General features: G+C 37.4%; 1 protein-coding gene across 3 annotated transcripts in view; it reads left to right on the top strand.

The window, feature by feature from the left end:
- TMTC2 (transmembrane O-mannosyltransferase targeting cadherins 2) overlaps window positions 1-20540 on the top strand; it is a 256731-nt gene that overhangs the window by 189711 nt on the left and 46480 nt on the right. For all 3 annotated transcript variants that reach the window (XM_074574401.1, XM_074574410.1, XM_074574420.1), the window contains one exon: window positions 3696-3817. In XM_074574401.1, coding sequence (XP_074430502.1) covers window positions 3696-3817 — 122 coding nt within the window. The remainder of the gene's footprint in view (window positions 1-3695; window positions 3818-20540) is intronic.

The raw sequence follows: 20540 nt of genomic DNA on the forward strand, positions 1-20540 counted from the left end.
AAATGACAGTTACAATTAAATAATTTGTGTTCCTCATTTTGGAATAGGCTAAGGAATTGCTGTATAAATAACAGAAAATGTTAGTTTGAACTGTAAAACTGGAAACATTTTTGAATGCCTCACTTGTCTCCTTTTACTCCAGTTAGCTGTTGAATTTCTTGCTACCACTCATCGTGCAGGCAATGCTGCACGTGGCTGCATGTTGATATGGATTAGGGAACTGAAATAACTGTCAATTTATGTCTTAAGGTTTTCACTGCCATGAATTTCTTTCTCTGTTGTTGTTACCTTTAGTAGAAAAGTAGAATACATCATAGATCAGACAAGTTTCATTAATAAATTGTGTGTATGACCTTTCAGATTTTTAACATGAGTTTTGAAAGGTTTTTCAAATTAAATAATTGTTAAAGTAAATATAGAAACCTGCTCACAAGTACCATTGGTTTGCATGTTTTCTGCCAATGGACATTGTGTTATTTTCCTAATGAATAAATCATTCATGTTGCAAGTTTATAAAAATACACTATTTTAAATGACAAATACTGTTTTTCTTATTTTAATCTCAAACACTCAAATACCCAAATGCATCCTGAATGGCAGAAGTCAATCCATACATGTTTTCTCTGTCATTTTGTTGGAAAACTGTCTTAAGCTGGAATAACTTTTATTAAAATTGCATCAGTCTGACTTCAATTAGCAGATGTTTGATTTTATTCTGATCTTTGAGTATGGCAGTGGCAGAGCCTTTAGAATTGTAGAATCATAGACTTGCCGAGGTTGGAAGGGACCTTTCAGATCATCTAGTCCAACCATCAATGTAACTCTGACAAAAGCCATCACTAAACCATATCTCTAAGCACTATGTCTACCCGTCTTTTAAATACCTCCAGGGATGGTGCCTCAACCACTTCCCTGGGCAGCCTGTTTCAATGCTTAATAACCCCTTCAGTGTAAAAATTTTTCCTAATATCCAGTTTTCAGCTTACTTTGATTTCTTTTTAAATAGGATTGTCACTGTAAATCATTTAGAAAATGAAATTACTATCAGGCACCCTAACAGTGCTTCCTTCTGCAGTAATGACATGTTCTAATTGCGCATAATACAGCAGTTCTTGATGATATGGGGCTTATGGGCAGAAAACAGACTCTTCAGAAAAAAAAATGTTCAGCTATAGTGAATTCCTGTAAAGTCTAGAGGGGAATAAAATTCCTTTCTCTACAGTTTGACATTTAGATTGATATGTTTCTAGATGTGCCACTCAGAAATACCCTCAAAGTTTTAGGAGGTTAACTTGTAAAGTAGCTGAGCTCTTAAAACGTATTAAAAATTGAATTCGCCAGTTCTCTGAAGATGTTAATCTCTTTTTATATCAGAATCCATCATGGAAAGTAGATGAGAACCTTGGATCTTTTTGAAATTTGGCAGTGCATTCAGCATATACTACCAGCAGATAATAACTCCATCTCTTATGGCTGCTTACATTACTTTTTAAAGGATCTTGTTGTTAATTGCTTGAAACTTTGCCAAGAGCTGGAATTTTCCACTTTAAGAAAAGAAAGGGCAATATGGATTCCTCATTTCCTGTATGCTAAATGAAGCAGGGGCTCATGGGAAAAATAGTATGCAATCAAATAATTAAACATTCTGCCATAAAGCGTATTACTAGGGAGAGGAGTTGAGGGGAGCATATAGCTTGAGTTCTGGCTTCTTCCATCCTTTCAACACTTGACTTCATGACTTTGTTTTGTGCATAACAAGGTATAATGTTACGTCACTTATTTGTGAGTGCTGACATGGTGGAAAAAAATGCAAGTGACATTGATATCCCTGAATTTGGTTGTGGTTTTTGGGGAGTGTTCGTGTTCTTTTGGGGTATCTTTCCTGTTTGCTTGTTTTTGTTTTTGTTTTTTTTTTTTTATTTGGCTTGATTTTTTTTTTTTAAGTTGTTCTTTTAGTTTGGCCGTAACCAGCAATAGAATGATTTGAGTACTTCTGGGACTGAAACATCAGCTACTTCTGTGTATGTAATCAGATACGAAGACCAGTGCATGAGTACAGAATGCTCTGTATATCCTTGAATTAGAAATCCTGTTCTGCTAGATTTACAGGCTTGCACCCCGTTTTGGAAATACTGTATTTGCTCATAAAAATCACGTTGGCTTCCCTTAGCCTTGGCTCAGTGTGACTTGTGACTTCTGACTCTATATCTGCAGACTGTGGTTAGGTCATTTTGCATGCACTGCACCCTAACTCCTGAAACTCAAATTTATGTGGCACATTTTGCCTGGGATCCCTACTCTCTGCTGACAAAGATAAAAAACAAACAAACAAACCTGGACCTAGGCCTAATTTTTTTTTTTGAGGATTTGTATTAAGCTCATATTCCACTTCATATCCCCTGTAGATACTCAAAGTAGCTCCCGTGGTAAGAGTTCCTTCTATTTTACGTCTTTGAGCATGTAGGTGGCACCTTTTTCTCTGAGTTTTGGGAGTGTGGTAGTTGGCTTCAAGCTTGAATAAAGAACATTGGTCTTTCTCTCTCTCCCTGATGCCCTCAAAGCTATTAATTTCCATGTAATCCAGAACTGGAAGCAGTGACTCAGCTGGCAACAGCCTTAGCTGACCTCTACTTTGGTCAGCTGTAGTCCTCTCTTGATCCTCCAGTGGTGGCACTGGATAAACTGTGACATCATAATTTTGGGAAGAAACTTAGCCATTTATTTGGAATTAATCAGCTGGGAGATTATGAAATGCTGGCTCTCCTGTAGGCATTTTCGGTCTGTCTTTGGCTTGGGCAAGGGCACAGTTATATCCCTCATGAAAGAGCTGTGTAAATGCAAGGTATTAATCTGAAAGCTGCTGCTCTTCACCATTACATGTTTGCTATTGCTTTCCAGCCTTTGCAAAATTTGGTGGTTTGCTTCTTGGAGAAGCTGCTTCTTTGTATGCTAAATTCTTTCTCAGAAACTTCAAGACTACAATTATCTGTACCACAGTATATGGCTTTCTGACATCCCATTCATCTGTTCTTCAATATTGCCTGCCTCAGCTTCTCATAGTAAAGGATTTCACTTTGAAAAATGTACAATTTTGGTCATTTCGTACGTGACTTCTTACGACTAGCAATTTTAAAATTATGGATGTTATATTCTAATTTAAACTAATTGTGGCACATGACCTAATTTAACTACATTTAGAGATTAGGTTTTTAATGTCTTGCCCCTCCCTCCAATTTTCAGGACTCTTAACCTTTCCTAGTTTTTTAAAAAATCTAAGTTCTGGATGTATTATGTTTAAAGGCAAACACTTTTCGTATTCTCCCTACCATTCCATGCTGTGAAATGTAGACTGATGGAAAAAAAGTAACTTTTCTACAGTAGATGTGATGAAGTTTTTGTTACTTTGAGACTTCTGACTGAAACTTAGCAGCTGGAGCTCTCTCGTGCAATTCTGTTCCAACAAGACTTTCATCTCAACCATGCTCTTTCAGCCCTAATAAGGCAATAACTCAATATCTTCCCTCAAGTGTCTGTAAGGCTTTTTTTGGGTATGTGTCATTGCAGGTATTCAAAGCGCTTCACCCTTTTCAAGATCTCTGGTCATTTAATACATAGCAAATTATAAATGAGATAATAAATTATGGAAGCCTTGAGAAATTTTGGGCATTCTCACTAGCATTTGTTTCACCCTGTAGGAGAAGCCTATATGAGAATGAGCCGGCTGCCAGAAGCAGAGCGCTGGTACGTGGAGTCACTGCGATCCAAGAGCGACCACATTCCAGCCCATCTCACCTACGGAAAATTGCTGGCTCTGACGGTGAGTTAATCAGCAGCTCCTGGGAGCTGGTCCCAGGCCCTTCGGGTAGATGAGGTAAAGGGACAAGAAGACTTTGACCTAAAAATTGCTTATAGCCCTATTTGCCATGCTATTTTAGTCACGCCTTTTAATTAAGGATTTTGACAGTGTCGTTTTTTTTGTGAAATATTGCATCCATTCCTGAAATATCGCCACCTCTGTGCTGGAAGAAAACAGTTACAATAGTGTAGGAGTTCTCTGATTGAAAAAGCCTTTATTATAAGTAGTCTAGATCACAAGTAATGATACTCAGTGTTTGACTCAGGGTTGTTGTAGCAGCCTATGGCAGAGCTAGGGAGTGTCACCTATACATGTTTTCCATTTCTCATTCCCATTTTTCCGACCATATCCTCTTTCCTGTTTATCTCTGCTACATTTGCTTTCATTGTTCATCCCATCAGTTTCATATTTTCTTCCTATGCTCTACTGATGCGCCTTTGTGTGGCTCTTCCATCCTTGTGCCTCAGTTTGAATATCTTCCTCAACTTTTCACCTAGTCGTAAGCTTTTACTCTGACCTTGCTTACGCCCTGTCCAGTCTTCAAGCAAAAAATTACACAGGGTAGATAAATAGCTCATAATTAATTTCCACAGATACATTGCTAAAAAGTACCCGAATCTGGAAAAGGGGACACGAGTTTTCTATATGAGTAACAAGTGTCAACATAATTGGAAAGAATTAAAAATTGTTCAGTGTTGTCATGTAATGTCACATACAGAGTTTGATTAAAAACTACTTGGATGGGAATTTTTAGCTTGTAATGGAAGTCAAGATGTTAGTGTTATGTCCCCACTCCCTGTCAGTTCCAGACCTTAGAAAGGCATTTTTTTGCTAGTTTCCAGTTGCAGTTAAAATTTCTCAGATACTGAGAAATACATGCACTCACTGATTACCTTCCTCTGGGATAGAGCTGCAAGTAGGTTATACAGCAAAATTTCCTAATGTACCTTGCTTTTCTGGCAAATATCTTCATATCTTGCACCTAAGAACAATAGGAGAAAGTCAGCATTATTGGTTTCTTCGTAGCAGATCTATTTCTATTCCACACACACACCCCAGCCCCAGTACTCCTCTGGTTAATGTTGCACATTTTCTGAACTGCTGTGTATATGAAATATGAGGTGTGGTAGTGAAAGTCTTGCAGTTATTCTGGTAAGCAAGGTCTCACAGTTTTCTTCAAAATAACAAAATCCCCAAATCCCATAACTGTACAAATGTTGTGAGCCATAGTTGTGGTTTAACCCTAGACGACAACTAAGTACCACGCAGCCACTTGTTCACTCCCAACACGGTGGGACAGGGGGGAGATTCAGAAGAATAAAAGTGAGAAAACTCGTGGGTTGAGATAAAGACAGTTTAATAAGTAAAGCAAAAGGCACACGTGCAAGCAAAGCAAAACAAGAAATTAACTCACTGCTTCTCATTGGCAGGCAGGTGTTCAGCCATGTCCAGGAAAATAGGGCTTTGTCACGCCTAACAGTTACTTGGGAAGACAAACACCATAACATCTTCCCTTTCCTTCTTCTTCCTCCAGCTTTATACACTGAGCATGACATCACATGGTATGGAATATCCCTTTGGTCAGCTGGGGTCAGCTGTCCCGGCTGTGTCCCCTCCCATCTTCTTGGGTGCCCCCGACCTTCTTGTTGGCAGGCCAGTATAAGAAGCTGAAAAGTCCTTAACTGCTTAGCAATAACTAAAATATTACATAAACACAGCGCTATAGCAGCTACTAGTAAGAAAATTAACTCTATCCCAGGCAAAACCAGGACAGCCACTAGAAACAAATTTTTAATTTATTGAAGTTAACCTTATTATGAAAGTTCAGGTATAGGATTAAACATCAGTGGCATACCCCAACTTTGGGAAGGACATGATGAAAAATATACACAACCCCTTATAGCAGAATTGAACTGTTCACTTTCCTCCAGGGCTATAAATGCAAGATACCTATGGGGTGGATTGTGCCTTCAGGATCTGAACTATGTGGAACAATGTGTCTCATTAGCAAAAAGGACAGGAGCTGTATAAAACTTTGGACACTGAATACTGCACCATGACAGGCAATAAAATACCTTACCTATCCTTTCTCAACACACCCTTGTTTACCTGTACTTGCTCTATGCCATAATTGTAGTCCCTTCTCATTATGTTTCTTATTATATCTTGACACTTTCTTTCTTTTATTACTGTTGCTTCTTCTCACGTTCATGGCAATATAGGGTTCATGTCTGTTCTATTAATTGCAGCATAAGCTGAAAAGGTGGTGCTGATGTCCTGTTGGCGTGTAGTGATGTAGGACTTCATAAACACGTAACAACACATCAACACATGTTGATTACAAAGTAATTAGATATGGCAGAAAAATTTTCAGGTGTTTATTCATTCATGAAAAAAAAGTTCATTTATCTTTGATCTATTGAAATTTGGCTTTTATTTCATTTAATTTTTTCAGCTGCAAAGTCTGAAAAGACATTAACAGGAAAATGGATGATGAAGAGATTTGGCAGTAGAATATGGATTTTTGTCTCCATGTTGGTCACTTATCCTTAATCAGTTTTGCAGCCTACCATCTGCTCAGTGATTCACATTAAATGAATTTTGTCTAGTTTCTAGTGTACTTAACTATACTAGTATTAGTTCCTATCACAAATATATGCTTGCTGTAACTGACATGCTTCCTGGAAGTCTGCATAGACTTCCTTGGGACTCAGTAGCATTAGAGCTGCTCCCTTTGGCATAATTGTTTCAGCCTATACCTAACTTGAGGTACCACTGTGATTTATTCTTCTATTAAACTTTGCTACCGAGGCTCTTGACCGTTTTCTCGCAGCCTGTATACTTAGGAGACAGAAAAGCTTACTTCAGTTAGTATTCAGATGTTAGAGGAGAGACGTTTTAGAGGCTTCTTGCTCCTCATTTGTTGGAACCAAACCTTCAGACTTTTTGCAATCCTGTTTCTGAATATAAGTGCTGAGACAAAACTGTTGATAACACTTCTCTGTGTCTCTTTTCTAGGAGAGAAATGTGAGATGATTGATGAAGTGAAGGGTGGAAGTGGGCACTAATATAGATAGAAAATTTTTCTCTCTCAGTGAAATTGGGGGCTGAGGCAGGAGAGGAGGAAGGTTTCAGACGGGTTCCTAAGTTCCAGCCAAAGTCAATTCTAGTATAAAAGTCCCTAGCAGTAAAGTCAAACCTGTAAAGTTCACAAATTCAGGTATGTTTTACTTCCTGACTTAATTTCCAATGAAGTGGCTTTAACCCCAACTTTTCTGCTTCCTCAAGTCTGTCGCCAGTATTAATGCTTACTAAATGCAGCATAACATAGAATCATAGAATCATTTAGGTTGGAAAAAACCCTTAATACCATTAAGTCCAACCATTAACCGAACACTGCCAAATCCACCACTAAATCATGACCCTAAATGCCATATCTAGAAATCTTTTAAATACCTCCAGGGATGGTGACTCAAGCATTTCCTTGGGCAGCCTGGTCCAATGCTTGATAACCCTTTCAGTGAAGAAATTTTTCCTAATATCCAATTTAAACCTCCCCTGGCACAACCTGAGTTGTTATAGAGATAACAACTATCACTTGTTATTTGGGAAAAGAGGCTGATACCCACCTCGCTACAACTTCTTTCAGGTAGTTGTAGAGAGCGATAAGGTCTCCCCTCAGCCTCCTTTTCTCCAGGCTAAACAACCCCAGTTCCCTCAGCTGCTCCTCATAAGACTTGTCTTCTAGACCTTCCAGCATCTTTGGACACGCTTCAGCACCTCAATGTCTTTCCTGTAGTGAGGGGCCCAAAACTGAACAGAGTATTTGAGGTGCAGCCTCACCAGCGCTAAGTACAGTAGGATAATCACTTCCCTAGTGATTATCTCCACTAGGGAGACTCACTAAGTGAGACTCCACTCACTCCCCACTATTCTTGATACAGGCCAGGATGCTGTTGGCCTTCTTGGCCACCTGAGCGTACTGCTGGCTCACACTCATCTGGATGTTGACCAACACCCCAGGTTCTTTTCCACCAGGCAGCTTTCCAGCCACTCTTCCCGAAGCCTGTAGCATTGTATGGATTTGTGACCTCAGTGCAGGACCTGGCACTTGGCGTTGTTGAACTTCATACCGTTGGCCTTGGCCCATCGATCCAGCCTGTCCAGATTGCTGTGCAGAGCCTTCTTACCCTCAAGCATATCAACACTCCTGCCCAACTTGGTGTGATCTGTAAAGTTACTGAGGGTGCACTCGATCCTCTCATCCAGATCATTGATAAAGATATTAAACAGAACTGGCCCCAATACTGAGACCTGGGGAACACCCCTTGTGACTAGCCAGCACCCCATTCACCACATGAGTCATTTAATCCCTTAGTGCCAGTCTGGATACTTGGACTGCCTTCTTGTACCTTCTGTTTTCTTTGCCTTCCCATAAGGCGCAGTGAGGGCGACCTATGCCCAGTGTGTAGAACAGAGATTTGCAAAACTGCTTGCTTGTTACAGCAGACTATCCTTCCCTAACTTTCAGCAAAAGCTTTTCAGAGTTTCATAAAAAGGGACATAGAAACAAATAAATGATCCAGTGTATGCTGTTTATTTATGTTATATGGCCTTGGTTCTATCAAACACAAACTAGGAACTCTGCATGTTTTCTAAATCCACAATGGCCTGTACCCGTCTTTTTCCTTTTTCCTTTTTCCTTTTTCCTTTTTCCTTTTTCCTTTTTCCTTTTTCCTTTTTCCTTTTTCCTTTTTCCTTTTTCCTTTTTCCTTTTTCCTTTTTCCTTTTTCCTTTTTCCTTTTTCCTTTTTCCTTTTTCCTTTTTCCTTTAATACTGAGATCTACAGCACGCTTAAAATAAAGTCACCATATACTAGATGAGTGTATTAGCTTAGCAATGAAAAATATGTTTGCATTTGTTTTTTTTTTAAGACTATATCCAACTTGAACAATAACCTGCATGAGCGATCTGGTCTAAATAAAATGTTAACTATACTTTGAGTAGGGTATTGGACAGGATGATATCTCAAGGTCTCTTCCAACACGATGATTCTATATACCTTTCGTTGTTTTCATGCTGAAGCTAGTTCCAGTTTACTAAAATGCATTGTTTTGAATCAAAGTCAAGGTACAGATGTATATTTAATATTAACACCCATTATCTTCTCTTTCTGACAAAAGATTTTATATGAGGATTAACTTCTACCAGAATGGGTTACCTTCTGCAAGGTCGTGAATGGCATGTAAAACTGTAAAGATGGTAAATCATAGTTCGTCTACTATGATAAACTTAAAATGATTATAATCATGCTTTAACTGACAGATACTAATTCATGTCAACGTTTCAGGTTGATTTTACCTGTTTCCCATTTGCACGTAGCTAATGTCACTACTGTTCCAAAGGGCAATTTAAACTTTAAACTTGCATTTTGTGACAATAGTAACAAAAATAGTAAGCAAAAGTAACAATAGTAAGCAAAAGCATAATCTATGCTATTTAATTTTATTTGAGCTAATTCTTTTGGTTTTGTATGTAGAACGGAATATTTCAATTGTAAGGGACCTACAATAATCATCCAGTCCAACTGCCTGACCAATTCAGGACTGACCAAAAGCTAAAGCATATGTTAAGGACATTGTCCAAATGCTTTTTAAACACTGACAGGTTTAGGGTATCGTCCACCTCTCTAGGAAGACTGTTCCAGTGTTTGACCACACTCTTGGTAAAGAAATGCTTCCTAATGTCCAGCCTAAACCTACCATGGCGCGGCTCTGATCCATTCCCACACATCCTATCCCTGGATCCCAGGGAGAAGAGATCAGCATTTCCCTCTTCACTTTCCCTCCTCAGGAAGCTGTAGAGAGCAATGAAGTCACCCCTCAGCCTCCTTTTCTCCAAACTAGACAAGCCCAAAGTCTTTAGCCGCTCCTCGTAGGATATTCCTTCCGCCCTTCACCAGCTTTGTTGCCCTGCTCTGGACGCATTCCAGTACCCTAACATCCTTCTTAAATTGTGAGGCCTAGAACTACACACAGTATTCAAGGTGAGGCTGCACCAACGTTGAAAAAATATGCTCAATAAAAGCGCATACAAGTTGTAAATTATTTCATTCATAAGTTTCCATATATTCCAGAAAAACTCTTCAAAAGACTACACAATGATTTGTTATTTCTGTGCAACATTCTCTTCTGAGATGAACATCACTGACAACCTTAGAGGATGTTAATAAGTAGTTTGTTTGTTTACTTCTAGAAGTGTTTTACTGAACAGTTAAAAAATGTATTTATTCAAAAACAGGTGAATTCCTGAGAAAGGATTTTATTTTTTCTGAGTTTGTGAAAATTGAGAGTATAGAGTGTTATGAGCCCAATCTCTGACAGGTGATTAGACAAACATGAAGAAATACTATTTTCTTCTCCAGCGCCTACACAAATTTTTACATGTGTGTATCTGGGCGTATGGAAAGATACAAAACTGAAGTAACTAAATAAAGTAAAAAGTGAAATAAAAATCCAAATAAAACGAGTTTCCCTTCTGTATCCCTGAAAACCTGCTGATGACAAACTCTTATCCCTCAATAATAATTTTAAATACTGATCGTGGTATTTCTGAACAAAATTTTTCTCAGTGAAGTTTACTCACTGAGTAACTTCAAAGATACATTCATAAAACTCAGAATATGCTGTTCAGCTTGTAATAACTGTAATTTACATTGACACAAAACAAACCAACCAAAAACCAAACTTAAAATAGCTGTTAATTTGTCGTTGATTCTTGAAATACATAAATGATATAGTTCTAATTTGCATGAAATAAAACCTTTGGAGTAAAAAAATTCCTTATTCGTACTAAAACAGTTCTCTCTGTTTTTATTTTAATGCAGATATTTGCCTCAAGGCTTATTAGCTCTTTTGGGATACAAGAAATGCCAGGTGGACTTGGGCAATCTGCTGTATACGCAGAAAACAAGAGACCAAGTTAAGAGCTCCAAAGAATAGCTAATGAATTTACAGTCTTCTTACCTAATACCATGTCACAAGTATTTCATAACCCCTATATTGGATAATGTTTTGTGTTCATATGTAAAAATTACAGCTCACTAAGCTACAATTTTTCTGAAAATATATTAGAACAGCATAATTTGGTGGTTGAAAAGCCTGATTAGTAGCTTCAGCTAGTAGAATAATTGGAAAATAGCCAGTTGTCTGGGGCTTAAGTTTGTGCTTTTCTTTTTTTTTTATTGTTTATTTTTCAGAAACAATATGTAGCTGTTTAGGACTGCAGTTCTTCAGCGTTATGTGCTTTTTATATATTTAACTTGTTAAGCTGCATAAATTACTTGAGAAATTTATTTGTCAATATGCACAGGAGTTTGGTACCACAGCATCTGAGCCTCATCCCTTGCTTAGGTAATTTATTTCTATATCACAAAGGAAAGCATATTTTTTGTAAAAGGCTTCAAAATTGGAAGGCTCCCAGTTCTAAGATAAAAATGAGTCTGTCAAAAATGACAGTGCCAGGTGAGGCCTTGAGTGTGTGGTGTAATTCATTTTCCATTTTATGAGCAGGCCTTCTAGAAGAGAAAATGTTGGCTATCATGCTAAAAAGAATCATTTATAAGTAGGGCTTTTAAATTTATTTTTTCTCCTCTCACTTTAGTCTTCTCAAAGCGAAGATTAAGAAACCCTCTCTCCTAAGGGCAGGCCTCTCTGCCATCAGGCCGTGGATGGTTGTTAGAGTAGCACGCTAGTCTGAGAAGCTTTATTTCAATTGTAAATAAATCTGTTTTCAAGTTTTGTTTTATCTGCTTTGAGTGAACTTGAGCCCACAAACCACCCCTCATAGCTTGCAGTAGTGCTTATAATTGCTAAAATACTTAGGGACAGCCCCATATTGTAACATTTAGCTTATTGCATCTAGGAATTACAGGCTTTGCTATATTTCTTTGGAAAAAATTGCACAGTGTTTTCTTGCATTTTACATGGCACCACACAGTGCTGTTAATCTCCTATTTTTTACTGGCTTGGAAAATCACCCAAAGTGCTGTAAGAAAAAAATTACTTTGCCTTGTAAAATTTCTGTGTTACAGCTCCAGACTGTATTAAATTCAGTAATAATCACCCTGGAAGATTTTCTAAAATCTAAAATATTTTATTTTAAAATGTTTTATCCAAATGAGGATGGGGAGAAAGCAGACATAGACATGACAGAGACTTGCAGTGTTTTGGATTAAAATAAAAGAAACGCGATTGTGACATTCAAGTATCAACACTGAAGTTAAATACTTTTTCTAAGTTTCAAAATACTCCCTCCTCAGTGGGTGGCCATATTTTTGCCTGCAGTTGTTTGTTGCTTGTGTTACTGACAAACAGAAGGCCAGAGAGGTATCCTGCCATTTTTGGTTAGTTGTGAAATTACTCAGAGTGTCACTGTCAAATACCCTACTGTATTCAGTAATTGCTGTAGTCCTTGGAAGTCATCTCAAAATAAATATATATAAATGACAACATAGAAATAAGTGGAAGGTAGGAAGAACAGAAAGAAATGGGACAGCAGGGGAAAATGGGAACATAGTGCAATAACAAATAGACTAATTCAATGTTTACTATTTCTGTAATTACTTGCTGCTGCTGTTCCAGCAGAGAAAGGAAATTTGCATTTTTGTCGGACAGCTCTGTCATATTGTCATTTTTTATGTTGCTGGTTGATTGCTACTCTTTTTTTCTGTCTTTCTAAATTTACACAAATTGGAAGAAAGCAGGGATGAGGTAGAACAGTCATGATGTCAAAAGAATCGTGACTGTTTTTAAGATATAGCAATTGAAATGCTGTGTGTTAAATTTAGGAATGATTTTCTAGAACAGTTTATCCCTTCTTTTAGTAATCAATTCCTTTAAAACAAACAAAAAATATTTTTAATATTACTTCTTTTGGGAATGATAAATAAATGCCTACCCATACAGAAATCTGTAATTTATGAAAAGACATTTTCTGAATGGTTCAATTTAATTAGATCAGCAAAGCTGTTAGATATTTCATTTTGGGAGGCTAAATCCCTTGGCTATTAGTACTGCTTCTAGGAAGAATGTTTTAATGAAAATCTGATATTTCGGTTAAACTCCCATCATAACAACATATAAATGACACTGAATCCTTGAGAAGTCCCTTCCTAAGAAATAAGTTAAGCCAAGAAATAGCCACTGCTACTTTTCTGTCACGCATTCGCTTTGTCTTTGCAGTCTGACACAGATACTACAATTTTTCTTGCCACTTGAAATCCCTTGAGGGTTAAAACTGATCCAAGCACAAAGTTTGGATTTAGTTCTGAAATTTGCAAAATGTCATAAGTCTTTTCATTTTTGTTTTCAGTTTACAAGCAATTCGCTTGTAGGGGATTGGAGGGGTGGGTTTCCCTCTCCAATGTGGAAAGTCAAGTTTATTGACTTCGGAACCACAAGCCCTATTTTTTTTTAAGGTTTGGTTATCTGGTGTATCTGGAGCATTAACACCTCCAGGCTGAATGTCAGGATTTCCGAACTACAGAAATTTCAATAGCTGACATCTATTGAGCTTGTATTTCTTCTGAGGCTGGCCGCATGCCATAGGTATTGCATCCATAGATACACTTTTCAGTCCCCTTAGGACATATGTTTGGCTGCATGCCAAATCTAACAGAATTAATTGTCAAATGGAGTATTTTCATTTAAATATAACATATCCATCTAACTAGTTGGTAAATGACTCTGGAACAGGTATTTAGGCACAAAACCCCTCACTAACCTCCCTTAGGGATATCGTCGTCTGTATCTTGTTTCTAACTTCCTGTAGACAGGAAAAGGGGAGCCCTAAAGCTTTTTGCTTTACTCAACATAAATTTAAAGCTTGGTATAGAAAATATCACTGACACAGGATGAACTGCTTTCATGAAAGAAAAGAACTTTTTATTTTGCTACATCGTTGAATATAGCTGCCAGTCACCTGTAATTACTCTTTGGGTAGTAATTTTGTCAGTAATCATAGAAAAATGCATGATAGGCCAAATTTAGCTTAGAATAAATTCATAGGACTCAGTGAAAACAGTATGTGGAGATAGTGAATTTATATTCTACTGACTGGCCAGTGAAATATGAGTAGATATTAATACACTACTTTATCAGAAAATATAAAATGTGGCTTAAGACTGAATGGAAAAGAAAGTGCCTAACATGGAAATTTACTTAACATTTCATTACATATTCTTGATAGAAAATAATCTAAAATTTAATGACCAGGTGAACATTTCAATATGGGTCTAGACAGTAAATAAATCACAACATGTGAAATGAAATCTGTTCTTTAAAAGTTTACTTAAGACTGCACATAATCTTTCTTGGTGTTAACAGTGACGTAACATGAGGTAAATTCCTTTTAGACTTCAAGGTGCTCCAAAAGAAAGACTAAAAAAGAGGTATATCCTTAAAAAAAAAACAAAAAACAAAACAAACAAAAAAAAAAACCCAAAGCCAACAAACAAACCAAACAACCAAAAGGACCTTCAAGAGAACAAAAAAATCTTTTGCCTATATTTCTTTCCTATATAATTTTGAATGTTTTAATAAAATAAGAATGCTTTTCATGATATGAGACCCATAAAACAAGAAAATGGATGTCAAATATCTCTAATATATTATTGATTAATCAGATACATACTGCTTTACTTGAAGAAAATAGCACCTTAGTAGGCTCTGAATCATGTCCCAAGCCAGTAAAGTTATGAGGTGTGCTTTAAATTCCTAAATCTATGTATAAGCAGTGGTGTCACATTCAGGAATGCTTAAGCTCCAGTGGATTCCCACCAAAGTCAATGGGCAGTGCTAAATCTCAGCTCTCTGGTTATCATGCCATTAATTATCCCCTTAGATGTAGACTCAAGAACCCAGTTTATGTTATTGTTCTCTAAAATAACCTTGGCTCATAGAAAACTTAAACTGAATTCATTAGAATGTAAGTCAGTCTAGTGGATGGATTTTTAGTTAACACAAATCCACCTGTGGTTGATGGAGGGCTAACATGATAATGTTTAGATGGAAGCAAACCACTTAAGGTGCAAATAGAGGATTAAACTAAAACAAGACGTTCCATTTTATTGATCCTAACAAGGCTTATTTCTAAAAGTAATTTACTGGATCTCACAAGCAGTATCCATAGACTCATGTGCATTTGAGGACCCTGGTCCAGTGAAAGACTGGGAAGTAGAGCATCAGTCATGACCTCAGCGCCAAGGGTGTGTGAATGCATCACGCTGGACAAGAATGAGAAAGTTCCCTCGCATTTACTCTAAGGTAAAGGTCAGTATGTGGTGACTTATCCTGGATTAGTAGATACAGTTTTATACCCTTATTTGCTCCAGAGTAATCCCATTCTTGGTCCCATACACTGAGATTAATATAGTACACCAAAATGAAATAATATTATCATATTCTTGAAGTTATTAGAGAGTCAGACCTTGGGAGGATCGGTACTAGTAACAGTATTGTTTCTCACTGTGATCATCTAACAATATGAGAGAGGAAAACTTCGTTTGAAAAGATGGCATCTTTGACAAGCCCACTGATATTAGTTGGGCAAAGAAGGGCTTTGCATGACTGTAAACTCCTTCCCCCAGAACAATTTGTTATCCTAATTAAATATATAGTGTTTCTCATTGCAAATCTCTTCTCATTTCAAATCTTGCCTCATGTGTGTGTTTTTCTGGGCCGGATGTTCACCTGTAGAAGTCATTGCTTCTCTGCCATGTTCAGTTGGTTTTATTCTATTATGATAAAGATGAGATGAAGAGGTAAGATTTATCTCTTTGTTGCACAGGAAGTATAGAGACTGAGATAAATTTTGGACCTTTGATGTGAGTAATGCAAGTCCGTGTATTTCAGTGGGACTAGCATTTCATGTACAAATTATGGTGCAAGATATTTACATTGTAATTCAGAGTGAAGATGGAAGAGTTGTAGAAATAACAGCAAAATGAGGGGAAAAGAAGAATCCATTTAGCTACTATATGCTAGATATCAATTTTTTTTTCCTAAGTATTAATATTTAGAGGACGGATGGAGAGCTTGCATATGCGAGTGACCTCATTGTAAGATGCAACTCTCTAGTTCCTGTTTCCTTAGTCCAGCTAAGTAAAACCTTTTGAAGACTTCATCACTAGTTTACTCAGTATCACACTATTTAAATTGTGCTTTGCTTGTCCTGTCATAACATCTGTAAGGCAAAAGGAACTGGCTATGAAACAGATAGTCAAGTCTGCGATAACTTAAAGAAATGTGAAATGAAGTCACAGGTTCAGTTCAGACCTTTTTACTATCCTTGTGTAATCTCTCTGTGACTTTAAAATGTCCTAGAGACGAAGAAGGAAATATGAAAAATAATTATTTTTTCTTTATTCAGTGTCCGCAGTTTAATCAATCTTCCATTAAGAAATCTTTTCATAATTCAATTCCTTTTATTAAAAATGTGAATGCTTGCCAAAAAAAATTGAGCAGATGTGGGGAATGACAATCAACTGCATTTGTGAGACAAATTGAGTTCCTTATGCAATCACGTTATTACCAGTTATAGCTGGTAAGACTGTACTGAAGAGTGAAGTCTCTGCTGTACTGGTTAAACCCTTGCACACTTTGAAGAATGATGGATATTTACAAAATGTAAAGTCGGTTTTAATTGCAGAGACCCCCTAATTTGTTGAACCACCTTACTGGTTGCCACTGTGTCATCATAGTTTCCACAAGAGGGTTATTCAGAGCTGCTCAGCTGTATTAATCTTCCAGTTTTACTAGCATCTCGGGGTCCTTGGGCCTCCAGCAGCCTAAAGTACAACAGCTGCCTCAACATGAATTTGGCACAGCTTTGCAGCAGAGTGAGGGAAAAAAAATGGGGTGGATATAAAAATGGTAGTTTTTTCCTCAGTTTTTTAATATTTTAAAGATAAATACAGGGTCTTCCACTAATATATCAACTGCCCTTAGCTAGCTCTCTTCCGTTTGTCGTGGTGATTGTAACAGTCATTTGTAGGAAAGCCCAGTTAAGCAATATGTCTTCTCTTATTAGCCAGGTTGGATCTATTGTCTGGTCTGTAGCGAAGAAGCAACCAAACAAGCAAAAACCTCCTTGCAGTGAACTTCTACAAAGAACTGGGCTTAAAAATCAGGCTCCTGAATTCATATTTAAACACTTAACTGTTTGGCTCCCAAAACGGCAAGCAACCAGCTGTTCTGATTTGAAGTCTGCATGATTTGTGGAGAGTGGGGTATTTCTGAAAGCCAGGACAACTGCTGTGCTAGGTTATAAGAGCCATGTGTCAGTTACCTTCACTTTTTTCCTTTTAAATTTGCTGATGTTGCTGGAAGATGGTAATCATGGGCAATTCATCTTTATTTAGGCGGGTTGGGGGGAGGGCGTGGGATGGGAAATTTTCTTTATTAATGGAAAACTGCTGAAATTTGTCCTCATTTTAGGCTTTAGAGTAGAGTGCAGGTCCAGTAAGGTGAATACCAGAACAGTCTTCCAAATCAATTATTAAAGTGTCTTCATTATGTTGTTTTTTTCCCCAGCAATGAGATTGCCATACATTTTTTTTATTATTCTGTCTCGTTGTTCTCTACACTGAAAAGCCATGAATAAACCAGTGCATCTGTGCAGAGGCTCTGCATTAGGGCTTGGGCTAGGACCACCCACTCTTTTCTCCTGAGCAAACCAGTAGCTGTCAGATAGCACCTTTTCATTAGCTACCGACCTGGACTGGATGTGAACTGGTGACCAACAGGTGAAAGGTATTTCGTATCCCATTATTAATCCTCAGAGCTGTCAAGTCCTTCCATGAAAATCTTATGAATAACTTTTTTATCCTTCAGATAAGTCTGCTAGCGTGCACTTGTAAACTTCTATTTTTTTTGCTTTGTAAAATTGCCAAAGCATGTGGTTGTGCATATACAACTGCACACCCTGCTGCTAGAAATTGGGTGATTTCCAGTGGCACTCAATGCCTGTGTTTGTATGGGTCAATACGCATAACACTGAACACGCGCACAAAATGCCTTCCTGCCCCAAATCGGTATTTTTCAGCTGTTTTAACAATTATTTGGATTTTCTTTAAAAGTTAGAATTTTTTTCCCTTATGGCATGTGTTTTATTTAATACTGAAGACACACAGTGGGAAGGGACAATGACAGGGATTGCCGTCTTAATCTAACTACACAGTGTGTACATTCTGTTATGGTAGTTAAGCTGTACATTGGATAGTTGAAAAAAGTTGATAAATGCTAAAGTTTAATTGTGAAATGGCCTGATTCTGTCAGGTGATTGGATTTTATATCATTTGACACAAAAATAAGGTGTATTAAATCTATGCTGAGGTATTGACATTTTAGCAGCAGACAGATGGCACCCAAGAGGACATTCTAGGTGGTGTGATGCAAGGTTCCTCAGAATGCCGTTCTGCAAGAAATACTTTTATTCTTTTTTTAAAATTTTTGACAAATGCAGATATATGAAAATGACGGTCAATATGAACACTTGGAGCTGTGCTGATCATTTGTAGTCAGATCATTTTATGTCTTAGGTGATGTAATGTAAGATTTTTCTCCCCTTTATCTGCTAATGAGTATTTGAACCTGTTAATAGCACAGTCATTCCTTTGATGCTATGTATGCTGGCACCTGTCATCATTATGTACTCCAGGTCTCCTCGCTGGCCTGAACTTGAATGTAATATGCCATTTGGAAAGTGCCAAAAAGAGTAGAGCAGTCACGTATTTTTGGTGATCCCAGTAAATGAAAATTAATCACGTTTGACAAATGTTTGTGGCCTTACAGTCATAGTTTTATAGGCAGAAGCTACATATTTTGTGACTGTATTCAGTGAACTGTCCTTTTATGTTCTAAAAATAGACACAGAGTGCAATCAGCTAAAACTAATGATGTTAGTCTGATAAAAAAAAAAAAGATGCAAAATCTGTAAATGTTAATTCTGTCAGCATTGGTGATACATACGCCTGGTGCCTGTCATTTTGCAGCTTCAAGGCTGGACTTACATACGTTGTGGTACCTTTTGCCAGACCAAGAATGCCAACCTTGGAATTAAATGTGCAAAATTTAGTGTTAATTATCATCCTCCCCCCCCTCCCCCCCTGTTATTTTAATTTGAATAATTACCCAATACTTACCCAAATTTGAATAATTACCCAATACTTACCCAAATTTAATTTACGTTGTGTTTTCAATTGGAGGTTATTTTCTTCTTCACTTTTTGTTCTCAACTATGGTTGTATGCTATTTAAAAAACAAAAAGGCATTTAGTGTATAGATGTGTCTGTACTGCACTAGTAGATGAGGAAAAATCCATCTGGGCTACATATTGGGTGTTTGGGGTTTTTGTTTGTTGTTTTTTTTTTTCTTTTTTAAAAGAAAAGAAAAAGGGATGAGAGGCACTGCAGTATAAGATAGTGTACTCTATGATGTAGTTGCACCATTTGGTTGACAGGAGCCTTGTGCCATATGGATGTGGTTTCAAGGTATATGAATTTACCAAAAAAGTTTACAAAATAATAAGGCTAAACTCTTACCTCCAATGAACATTGATTTTGTGAAACTGGAATATTGTACATGATAAGCCTGCTTGTATCTCTGCCAGGATGATCTCTTGGAAATATGGCCTCTCTGTTGGTTTTGATGGAACCTGGTCTTGATATAGTTCTTGGTGTGCTGCACAACTTCTTTCTCTCTCTTTATTTTATTGTCTCTAAGGCCCTTGAGGGAAATACTGAGTATCTGGAGCAGCTGTAATCATGAACAGACCTTGTTATTATTCCTATGTTAACTTGTGGGATAGTGCAGGATGTATGCAATGTCTGTTTCCAGACCACAGAACTTGAGAAAGCCTATATGCTTATATCTGTGAAATAACACTCAAGGCAACCTTGAGAGGTGCAGACCACAATGCCTTTCTTCCACACTGGTTAAGCTTAACTGTTCTTTATTCTGGAGGCCTTCTATTTTATAACACAAACCGCAGTAACTAATTTCATGGGGATAGGGATAAGCAAGTCGCAAGTGTCTTAACTGAATAGCTGATGGTGATTTGTGTTTGAGTATCAGACTAGGCTAATCCAATATCACTGTCTTCTTCATGAAAAGAGTAATGAACTCTAATGGATCTGCTCTGGCACTAGTATACCATAATGGAACTTTAGTGGCTTGGTGATTTCAGTGATAAGAAAATCTGTGGTTTAGGACATGTCTGTTCTTTTTACCATCATTTCTATTGTTTTTTTTGGTTTTTTTTCTGACAATTTTGTCATACCATTGACCATCGTCTTTAAAAATTATCTTTTCTATTTCAGTTGTGTTTTATGATTGACAGAATCGATTTCTGGTGAAATCTTACTTCCCACATTAAAATCTGAAATGTTTTCTGTTTTCTTTACTTCCCACATTAAAATCCAAAGTGTTTTTGTATTTATGTACCTTTGTTTGTGGTGACTTTACTGTTGGCTGTGTATATAGTGTTGTTTAGGACACGAGGAAATGGAATGAAGCTGTGTCAGGGGAAGTTCAGATTGGACATTAGAGAGTGGTCAATCACTGGAACAGACTCCCCAGGGAAGTGGTCACGGCACCAAGCCTGTAAGAATTCAAGGAGCATCTGG

This window comes from Larus michahellis, chromosome 1 (assembly GCF_964199755.1).
Source record: "Larus michahellis chromosome 1, bLarMic1.1, whole genome shotgun sequence".
Lineage (NCBI taxonomy): Eukaryota > Metazoa > Chordata > Aves > Charadriiformes > Laridae > Larus > Larus michahellis.